At 40.3% G+C, this 11,664-nt stretch overlaps 1 protein-coding gene across 1 annotated transcript in view; it reads left to right on the forward strand.

Annotated features, from left to right (window-relative positions):
- The window catches only part of Mael (maelstrom spermatogenic transposon silencer), a 33,924-nt gene extending 22,691 nt beyond the window's left edge, over positions 1–11,233 (forward strand). The window contains exons 9-12 of the mRNA XM_055624637.1: positions 3,033–3,095; positions 4,592–4,724; positions 7,714–7,789; positions 10,958–11,233. Coding sequence (XP_055480612.1) covers positions 3,033–3,095; positions 4,592–4,724; positions 7,714–7,789; positions 10,958–11,145 — 460 coding nt within the window. The 3' untranslated portion in view covers positions 11,146–11,233. The remainder of the gene's footprint in view (positions 1–3,032; positions 3,096–4,591; positions 4,725–7,713; positions 7,790–10,957) is intronic.
- The last annotated feature ends 431 nt before the right edge of the window (positions 11,234–11,664 follow it).

Here is an 11,664-nt window from a genome sequence, read left to right on the forward strand (position 1 = left end):
AACATGTGTCCCAATACCTTCACATGTATGAATGTTTTATTATGGGTGAAAAACAACTGTGAAAAACAAGTTATTTCCAAGAATCCATTTACATTTGTAACTAAGCAACCTGTCTATATATTAACAAGGTGAGCAAGCAAAGTAACTTCTCAGCCAGGTTTTCTTTACTGCTAGGCTGTAGTTTGCTGTTACAAAGAAAGAATCAATTATCTTTTAAAAATCTTAGAAGAATCACAAATTTTACATTAAAATATCAGCCATTTCTACGTAAAATCTTTAAGGTACACATCTACTCATTAATAATTTTTATTAAATCATAACAGGAAGCTGAGGGCAAAAATGGGTATAAGAAATCACCGTGAAGCCTGTTTCAGTGAGAGAGTGATGTCAGCTAATTGGGGTCTTGTTCTCAATCACCAATCTCAACAGGTCCCTAGCTTTACAAAGACTGTACTTTCCTGAATTTTAAATTGTGCTCTTAAGATTTTCTACATCAGAGCCCCTAGCAAAAACATCTTTACTTACTTACCCTTGCTAAACAATCTCTTTTTCCCTAAGATTTTCTACGTCAGAGCCTCTAGTACAAACATCTTTACCTAACCTTGCTATAAACAATCTTATTTTTCCACATTCTTTCTAAAGTAGTGGCTATTGCTAACCTGCATCTGTAGGATCTTTTCAAAGGTGATGGTTAAATCATTAATCTGCTTTAGCAGTGCCTGATAGAGATCAAGCATTGTTAATTGTGCCAGATAAGTGCCATATAAACTGCCCCGTGAGGGGCAGGACTCCCCTTAGAGTTTTCATAAACTCATAGTATGAGGGATGTGGTGATCAAAGGGCAACAAGCAGAGCTGTGCTCCATGACAGCATGAAGTCCTCAGGACACATAGTCCTTGGGGTTATACCCCTCCAAGACAAACTCATTGTGATTGTGCCAACCAGTGAGCCGCACTCCATGAGGTCTAGAGCTGTTTTGCTGTTATTCCTGCATGGCTCCCGACATGGTAGGTAAATTGACCCCAGTATACAACAGAGGAGCACCTACAGAGGTGGCACATACTGCTCTTCCAAAGGACAGAGCCCATGTTGGGCAACTCATAGCTGCCTGTAACTACAATTCCAGAGAGTCTAAGGTCTCTGGGCTCCATAGGCACCTACACTGTATATAGGTATTCACACAGAATTAAATCTTTTTTTAAATAAATACACAAGCCAGGTCTGATATTTGACATATTTACAGAAAGGCACTTTAAAAAAAAAACTGTGAAAAGAACAATTTTTTAGGAGTATTGGTATGATTTAGTGGAATAAGATTAGTAAGTGAATAAAAACAGATTTAACAGTACCACTTTAAATAAGGTAACTTACCCTTAGATTTAGAAGCTTTTCCGGGGGTGGATTTTTGTCCTAACACTTGCATATATTATTTAAGGTTAAGTTGTGTTGTTTTTTAATTATGTATCTGTGTGTGGCTTTGTGCACATGGATGCTTGTGCATTCAGAGGCCAAAAGAGGACATCGGAACCCCCTGGAGATGGAATTGTAGGCAGAGTTGTAAGCTGTCTGACATGAGTGCTGGAAACTGAACTTGTGTACTCTAGAAGAGCATTTTGTACTCTTAACCCCTGAGGCATTTCTCCCACTCCTTGAGTGGATCTTAAATTTGATCTATAATGGAAAGCATGTATCTGGGTATGTCCTCTTGACCTGAAATCTAGATAAGGAACAAAACTAATAACCAAAACTAAAACTTACTAATTCTATACTGTTGTCTAAAAACTCAATTTAGTTCTTAAGTCCTCAATTTAGAGCTTTATAAATCATGTTTATTGGATCACCAGTCTTTGGAAATACAGGGGGAATTTTTAGATTGAGTTTAGATAGTCTACACTTAACTGTCACTTGGCACAAATAACTTTATAGTTACTGTATAGCTTGTTTGTGGTTTCAGATGAAGATTCTTGTTAAATTTAGGCAAGCTTCATATTGTTAGTTAATACTGTTCAGAATCTTAGTAGATGGCTCTCGGTAGGAAAACACAAGTATGTTGTTCCTGTGTATGTAACTCTGGATTGAATCATTTGACTTTTATTTCCTGTCTAACCTTTCCTCTTGTCTTTGTTCAGGTGTGTGTGTGTGTGTGTGTGTGTGTGTGTGTGTGTGTGTGTGTGTGTTTGTCCATGTGTCCATCTGTCCGTCTGTCTGTGTCTCTCCTCCCCACAACTTTTTGGAGACAGGGTTTCTGGGCATGCACCACCGCACCCAGCTAAACATCAGTTTCTCAATGGTGCCATTGCTGGTCACTCCCTACAAACTGTTGCTACTGCTGCATAGTTGATGTCATCATTTTTAGAACTTTTCTCTAAGTATGCTTGTATGTCTTTTGATCTGCCTTTCCCACTACAAAGAAAGTGTTGTAACATTATTTCATTCAGTACTGTGTCCTTCATGCCTAGATCAGTACCTGGTAAAGTGTGTACAATCTACGTTAGGAACTGAGTATATGTTAACTGTAGTTACTGCAGTGCCTCTAGCACTCTTGATTTTAAGGTAAAATTTAATTGTATGGTTATATGTAGTTTCACATTAAGAATTTTTACTGAGGGGGTTAACACATAACTCTTACTTCAAAATCTGCACTAAGTAAACCTTTTAAGTATCAGACACCTGAATGGTAAGGGTGCTTGCCCATCAGAGTTGATCCTGTAAAGAGCCATGAAGCAGAGGGAGAGAACCAACTCTGCAAGTTTCCCTCTGACTGCCACATAAACATTCTCAATATTAAATAAGCACAAACAGTAAATAAGTGTAACAGGTGTACAAAATTTTGAGTAATAGTATCAGTTTGTATTAAATGATCTCAGCTAAGTGACTTGAAAATCCAGCATATAAAGCTCCTTAAACTGTTTATTTAGTTTGGCTACTACAGTTAGTGCAGTTTTCTTCCATGGGGATGGAACTTGGGACTTTCATAAGCTCTATCCTCAACCACTTGTTAGAATATTAAAAATTTTCTTTTTCTTGTACAGGTGCAAGTGGCATGAAGAAAATGATATTCTCTTCTGTGCTTTAGCTGTTTGCAAGAAAATCGCGTAAGTGTGGGTTCTGTGCTGTGCTCTGTAGGAGTCCTTCCTGCTAGTTGTGCTTGCTCTAGTCTGTCATTGGGGAGAATGTCTGTTCATCTTCTTTTCTTCCACATCACTACTTACTGAACAATTTGGGTGAATCTTCAGAAGCATTTATTGAGTTTTTTTTTTTTTTTTTTCTTACTGGGCCCCTTAAGGACAGTTCCCTGCTAGCATTAGAATATTACTCTCTATGAAAGAAGGGGAGTTAGTATGATATGGAAAGGATAGGAGCTCTACAAGGACCAAATATATCCGGGCACAGGGTCTTTTCTGAGACTGACACTCAACCAAGGACCATCTATGGATATAACCTAGAACTTCTGCTCGGATGTGGCCCGTGGTAGCTCAGTAACCAAGTAGTTTTCCAAAGTAAGGAGAACAAGGACTATTTCTAACAGGATCTCAAGGGCAGGCTCTTTGACCACCCCCCCAGGGGAGGAGCAGTCCTGTTAGGCCACAGAGGAGGACTTTGCAGCCAGCCCTGAAGATACCTGATAAAACAGGGTCAAATGAAAGGGGAGGAGGTCCTCCCCTATCAGTGGATGTGGAAAGGGGCAGGGAAGAGACCAGGGAGGGAATGAGGGAGCAGGATACAGCTGGGACACGGAGTTAACAAAATGTAACTAAAAAGAAAAATAAAATGAAAAAAAAATAAAATTCCATTAAATATGAAAAAAAAAAGAATATCACTCTCTAGTAATGGGGCCCTAAAACTGTAAACCAGTTGTTGTTATGGAGTGAAAGCACCTACATCCCTGTTGTAGTTTGCTTTCCACTTGCTGTGGCAAGCATAAAACCAAAAGCAACTTAAGGGAGGACACTTCCAGGTCACAGTCCATCACTGAGGGAACTCAAACAGCAAACAGGAACCGTGGAAGAATGCTGCTTGCTGGCTCACCCTACACTCATATTTAACTGGGTGTCTTATGCAGCCTAGGGTTGGTGCTGCCGATGGTAGTCTGGCCTTGTGGGTTGATTAACAACAGACAGTGCCCACAGACCTATAACTAGGCAATTCCTCCATCTAGGCTTTCTTCTCAGGTGACTCCAGGCTATGTCAAGTTGACAACTGAAGCCAACTAGGACAAGCCCCAAGTCTCTGGGTGCTCTGGCAGCATCTTTCCATTCAAATGCTTCTCAGCTCTGAAAATTATGGTTGTTTATTTCTGCTTTTGCCTTCTTAAACATTGGAAAATCCTACTGACCCTTACCCTCATTCCCATCCCCTGTAGCAAACCTCAGATTTTATCTAGTGATCAGGATATTGCTTCCCAGCAATAATACCCATGACTTGAATGTTGCCTGTTCGTTCCTATCTCTTATCTCTGACTCTCTTGATTTTTTTCCCAAGTTAGGATAATACCTTCAAGATGCTTTCTTTAGTGGAAAATTTAACCTGAAGGCTTTTACAGTGAACCAGGTAAAGTTGCTCTAGTGAGATCTGTCATCTTTTTTTAAAGGTACTGCATCAGTAATTCTCTAGCCACACTCTTTGGAATCCAGCTCACTGGAGCTCATGTACCACTACAAGACTATGAAGCCAGCAATAGTGTGACACCCAAAATGGTTGTATTGGATGCAGGGCGTTACCAGGTAAGAAAATCTCTGTTGTTAGCAGAACTTGGATGTATCTAACCTCTTTGAGGGAAAAATCTGTTTCTTTTCTGTTTCTAGTTTGATGCTAAGCAATATCTCTTTGGTTGGTTGGTTTTAAACTTCTAGACTTCCTTCAGACCTTTTTCCTAAAATTCCCAGGTCTTTCAGCTCATACCATCCAGGCAGCAGTACCTGGTCACTCAGTTGGGGAATCAATAGGCACTATAGTTTGGGTTCCTCACTATAGTGACACTGAACCAGGGGAGCAAGCAGTTTTCCAATTAAAAAAATATATATTTTCACTTTTCCACTAAGTAATCCAGCTCTCTGTTCTATCAGCTTTTTTTTTTTACTTCTTTCTTCCATACCACATAAGTCCCCACTCCTATGATCACATCCTATACCTAGTGCTACTGTTTCTAATTGCAACTTCTAATAGACTATTTTCTGACTTTCATAATCTTCCTCTAGCAACCCAGTACCAGCAGTTCTATGACCTCTGCTGTGACCTTTGTATTGACTTACAGCTCTACAGTCTTAACGCTCCCTTATTGAGCTACTGCATTGAACAACCCAGGACACCATTTGCATGTATAAAGTTGTGATCTCTTGTTCATATTTTTTTATTATTTTTAATATTAGTTACAGGTTGTTAACTTTGTATCCCTGCTGTATCCCACTCCCTCTTTCCCTCCCAATCCCACCCTCCCACCCTCATTTCCTCCCTGCCCCTTTCCAGTCCATCTCCTCCCCCTTCCATCTGATACTGGTTTATCAGGTGTCTTCAGGACTGGCTGCAAAGTCCTCATGTGGCCTAGCAGGGCTGCTCCTCCCTGGGGGTGGAGGGTAGATGGGGGACAAAGAGCCTGCCATCGAGTTCATGTCAGAAACAGTTCCTGTTCCCTTTATGGGTACCCACTTGGATACTGAGCTACCAAGGGCTCCATCTGAGCAGAGGCTCTAGGATGCATCCATACATGGTCCTTGTTTGGAGAAACAGTCTCATAAAAGACCCCTGTGCCCAGATATATTTGGTCCTTGTGGAACTCCTGTCCTCTCCAGGTCATATTAACTGCCCCCCCCTTATTTTTTTTTGATTCCCTGCACTCTGCCGAAGGTTTGGTTATGAGTCTTAATATCTGCTTTGATACACTGCTAGGTAGAGTCTTTCAGAGGCCCTCTGTGGTAGGCTTCTGTCCTGTTACTTGTTTGCTCCTACATCCAATGTCCATCCCATTTGTCTTTCTAAGTGAGGATTGATCATCGTACCCTGGGTCCTCTTTCTTGTTTATCTTCTTTAGGAATATAGATTTCAGTATGTTTGTCCTATCTTATAGGTCTATATAAGTGAGTATATACCATGTGACCCTGAGATATCATCTTACACCCACCAGAATGGCTAAGATCAAAAACTCAAGTGACAACACATATTGGAGAGGATGTGGAGAAAGGGGAACCCTCCTCCATTGCTGGTGGGGATGTAAACTTGTACAACCACTTTGGAAATCAGTCTGGTGCTTTCTCAGACAATTAGAAATAGTGCTTCCTCAAGATCCAGCTATACCACTCCTAGGCATATATCCAAAATATGCTCAAGTACACAACAAGGACTTTTGCTGAACCATGTTTGTAGCAGCTTTATTCGTGATAGCCAGAATCTTGAAACAACCCAGATGTCCCTCAACGGAGGAATGGATACAGGAATTGTGGTACATTTACACAATGGAATACTACTCAGCAATTAAAAACAAGGAAATCATGAAATTTGCAAGCAAATGGTGGGGCCTAGAAACGATCATCCTGAGTGAAGTATCCCAGAAGAAGAAAGACACACCTGATAAAAACTCATATTTTCTTTTTACCACCTCTATCCTTACCCCTTACTGTAAGCCTTCCCTCCCAACTTAGAATTTTTAGTCTACCTTTTCTTCTGCCTGATCTAAATTTCATTGGTCCTCTTGTGTTTTTCAAATTTTGTTGATAGACTAATCCTGATTAAATCTAACTCTACACCCAATCAGTTCCTAATACTTGTGAATTGAAATGAATTTAGAAACTACAATGCTGGCAGATATGGTAGTAAATAGCTATAATCTCAGCCACTCTAGAGGCTAGGGGGAAAAAAGAGCACAAGTGTGTGGCCAACCTGGCCTGCATAGCAAATTTGAAGTAGCCTAGGCAGTTGAGTGAAGACTGTTCAGTCTCAAATAAAATAAGGGATAGGGTATACTTACGTGATATGTGAAAATAAGTCCCTGTGTTTATTCACCGCAAGTGCGCTCGCGCGCGCGCACACACACACACACACACATCTACATCTATACAGAGGTGGGGAGAGGAGGAACTTCCATCATTTCTATAGTCTAATTTCTCTTTCAGTTTCTATCATATCTCCCACACCCTTGCTATTGCTACTATTCCAGGAAAACAGAAGGAATTGCAGATTTTCTATATTCCTACCACCTCACCCATCAGCTTCTACTTATTCTCTGCTTTTATTGACATTAATGAATGAATGTTGCCTATTCCTATCTAAAATGTATGTATTAGCACTCATTCTTTCACCAACCAAAGACTTCACTTTCTTGAAACTTAAGTTGAGTCATTCTTTTTTGCATTTTCCCCTCCTCTTCTGTCTCTTGCAGGAGTTGGTTTTCTCCTTCTACTGTGTAGGTTCCAGGAATTAAGCACAGGTCATCAAGCTTGACACAAGCACGTGTGTCAGTCTTGTTCTGTAATCACTCTGACCTAAATAAATATGCCATAATCTAACCTTTATAACACAAACAAGCAAACCCTTAAACCTGTGACTCTGGAGTCTCCAGAGGCCATCTTCTCTCCTCCCTTAAAGAAAAAAAAAAGGCTAAATATTGGGGAAATACTTATTTTAATGTTTGCCTTTTTTAGTAATTTAGAATTAAAGTAGGCCATTTAATAATTGATAAAGAGTAAACACTTTTTCTTGGCATTTTCCTGTCCTTTACAGAAGCTAAGAGTTGAGAGCCCAGGATTCTGTCATTTCAACTCTTATAATCAGGAACAAAGATCAAACACATCTACTGGTAAGTAGATGTTTTTTTTTGTTTTGTTTTTAAACATCTTGCCTCAGGTTTATTTGTAAAAACAACACAGGACACTGATCATCTGTAAATAGTGTGTAGGTGGGTGTGTCACACCAATCCGTCTGTCTTTACATTAGCAGCAGCCTTTCCTATGGGGCCTTCACAGGGGCCTGGGCCCCTTTGGGAGCCTGACCTGGAACTGAAGCATTGGCTTTAGCTAGAGTTGTGGCCTCTGCCTTGGTGTGAACACTGGGCTTTGGTTGACTACAACCCTTGGCCATGTAGCTTTGAATCTGCTTCCCAAGCCTGGGGTGAGCAATGAAAGCTAGATGGCTGAGTTTGGCTGGGGACCTTTGGCATCTTGGGCTTCACAAGGACTTTGATGGCCTTTGCTTGCACACTCATTGCCTTTGCATTGTTTGCATCTTCCTCAGGCCTCTTTCTTTTCCTTCTTTCCTTCCTTCCCTCCCTCCCTCCTTCCTTCCTTCTTTCTTTCTTTTCTTTCTTTCTTCTTTCTTTTTTTCTTTCCTTCCTTCCTTCCTTCTTTCCCTCCTTCCTTCCTTTCTTTTTAATTTTATTACAATTTTTGTTTTACAATTTATTCACTTGGTATCCCAGCTATAGCCTCCTCCCTTGTCCCCTCCCAATTCCACCCTCCCTCCCTCATCTCCTCCCATGCTCCTCTCCAAGTCCACTGATAGGGGAGGTCCTCCTCCACTTCTGTCTGACCCTTGCCTACCAGATCTGGCTGGTAGGACTGGCTGCATTGTTTTCCTCTGTGGCCTGGTAAGGCCGCTCCCTCCTCAGTGATCAAAGAGCCAGCCACTGAGTTCATGTCAGAGAAAGCCCTTGTTCCCTTTACTAGGGAATCCACTTGGAGACCAAGCTGCCATGGGCTACATCTGTGCAGGGGTTCTAGGTTATATCCATGCATGGTCCTGGGTTGGAGTATCAGTGTCAGAAAAGACCCCTGGGCCCAGGTATTTTGGTTCTGTTGATCTCCTTGTAGAGTTCCTGTCCCCTCCAGGTCTTTCTATGTCCCCCTTCTTTCATAAAATTCCCTACACTCTGCCCAAAGTTTGGCTATGAGTCTCAGTATCTGCTTTAATACCCTGCTGGGTAGAGTCTTTCAAATGCCCTCGATGGTAGGCTCCTGTCCTGTTCCCTATTCTCTCCCTCTTCTGATGGCTGTCCCATTTGCCTTTCTGAATGAGGATTGAGCATCTTACCCAGAGTCGTCCTCCTTGCTTAGCTTATTTAGGTGTACAGATTTTAGTATGATTTTCTTATATGTCTAATATCCACTTATAAGTGACTGTACACTGTGTGTGTCTTTCTGCTTTTGGGATACCTCACTCAGGATGGTCTTTTCTAGTTCCATTTTCCTGCAAATTTCATGATTTTCTTGTTTTTAATTGCTGAGTAGTATTCCATTGTGTAAATGTACCACAATTCCTGTATCCATTCCTCCGTTGAGGGACATCTGGGTTGTTTCAAGATTCTGGCTATTACGAATAAAGCTGCTACAAACATGGTTCAGCAAATGTCCTTGTTGTGTACTTGAGCATATTTTGGATATGTGCCTAGAAGTGGTATAGGTGGATCTTGAGGAAGCACTATTTCTAATTGTCTGAGAAAGCACCAGATTGATTTCCAAAGTGGTTGTACAAGTTTACATTCCCACCAGCAATGGAAGAGGGTTCCCCTTTCTCCACAACCTCTCCAGCATGTATTGTCACCTGAGTTTTTCATCTTAGCCATTCTAATGGATGTAAGGTGAAATCTCAGGGTCGTTTTCATTTGCATTTCCCTGATGACTAAGGATGTTGAGCATTTAAGTGTTTCTCTGCCATTTGATATTCCTCTATTGAGAATTCTCTGTTTAGCTCTGTGCCCCATTTTTAAATTGGATTTCTTCGTTTGTTGGTGTTTAACTTCAGTTCTTTATATATTCTGGATATTAACCCTCTGTCAGATATAAGGTTGGTGAAGATCCTTTCCCAGTCTGTAGGCTGTTGTTTTGTTCTGACTAGTGTCCTTTGCTTACAGAAGCTTTTCAGTTTCATGAGGTACCATTTATTGACTGTTGATTTTAGAGCCTGTGCTGTTGGTGTTCTGTTCAGGAAGTTGTCTCCTGTGCCAATGAGGTCAAGTCTCTTCCCCGCTTTTTCTTCTAACTAATTTAGTGTGTCTGGTTTTATGTTGAGGTTTTATGTCTTTCATCCACTTGGACTAGTTTTGTGCAGTAATAGTATGGGTATATTTGCATTTTTCTACATGTAGATACCCAGTTAGATGAGCACCATTTGTTGAAGATGCTATCTTTTTTCCATTGTATGGTTTTGGCTTCTTTGTAAAAAATCAGGTGTCCATAAGTGTGTGGGTTTATTTCTGGGTCTTCTATTCAATTCCTTTGATCCACGAGCCTGTTTCTATGCTTCAGGTTTTTCTTGTTGTGCTTTCTTGGCAAAGCACATGTTCCTCAAGAACTTGGGGTCCACCCCCGTTAGAGATTTGTGTTTTTGTGATCCAGGTTTCCTGATGCCATTTCTGTGTCATTTGCAGGACTGGTTGTGTGTGATGTGGTTCTTGGACTTGACCATGTCTGCACGGTAACAAGCAGCTTCCCACAGTGTCTGGGACCAGAAGAGAAAGGCGCACCTTCAGTTTTTTTTTAAGAATGGAGTTACACCTTAAACCTTACAAAAAGATTCTAGGGTGTTTCTGGGTGGCCATGAGGATAATAAAAGGAGCTTGTTGAATTGAGTTTTGTTTGAAATTAGCAGTTCAAACAGTTTGAATTTACATATTATTATCACTAGTGTAATGTAGCATTCCTCAGACTTTTGTGTAGTATATTTCTAAGAAACCCTGTTTTTCTTGTAACTATAGTTAGTTTCAGTGTGATATATGACACCATTTTGGGACAGGAGAATTTTCAAAAGCTATTTGCGTGAAATATCCAGAGGTACCTAAAGAACTTTAGTTAGGGTTTCTTGTCCTAAATAAAAAAAGAATCATTTTTCTTTACCCACTTGCCTTCTGCTCATGATCTTTTCCTTGTGGCTTAGTGAGAGTCCTACAGTAGTGGGAATTTAAGTGAAATGCCTCTTTATAATGCAGATGTAAAATTGCTATGTCTGTTTTACTGTCTTTTCAATACCTTAGGTTATTACCCATCTGGGGTAAAAATTTCGGGGCCCAGCAGCAGTGTTCGAGGAAGAGGAATAACCCGCTTACTGGAGAGCATCTCAAGCTCCTCCAACAACATTCACAGATTCTCCAATTGTGAGACTTCACTCTCACCTTACATGTCCCAAAAAGATGGGTACAAATCTTTCTCCTCCTTTTCTTAATGATGGTACTTTTTGCAATTTCTGGAAAAATAACAAGCCCAACTTCCTTTCTGACTACAGTCATTAAACAGACCACATCAGCAGAAAATGTCACTCCTAAAAACTACTTAATTTGTAAGAAAACTATTTCATAGATTAAAAATAATTGTGGTTGGAGAAGATCTTGGCATTCTTGTTTGTGGTTTTTCTTTGAAGACTTATACTTCCTAGTGGTATGATGAGTAGGTTCTTAAGGTTTGCATAATAGAACAAAATTGGCAGTTTCAGAGCATTTGAAAATGTTATACCATTCTCTCCCCCTGACAGCAAAGGTATTAAGTACCTGTTACAAAAGACATGAAAATAGTATTAACTTAATTCTTTCCAGTATGAAGTGGAAGCCTTATAGTGAGACCTATGGTTGTTTACATTTCAAATAACTAAGAAAATTAGCCTGTAGCAAAAATAATGATTTGCTATTTTAAATACTCTTTGAAGTAATTTTTGTCTTTGCCAAAAGAAACCGGTTAGCATGAAAGG

The sequence above is a fragment of the Psammomys obesus genome, unplaced genomic scaffold (genome assembly GCF_907164565.1).
Source record: "Psammomys obesus unplaced genomic scaffold, mPsaObe1.curated_primary_1811, whole genome shotgun sequence".
Lineage (NCBI taxonomy): Eukaryota > Metazoa > Chordata > Mammalia > Rodentia > Muridae > Psammomys > Psammomys obesus.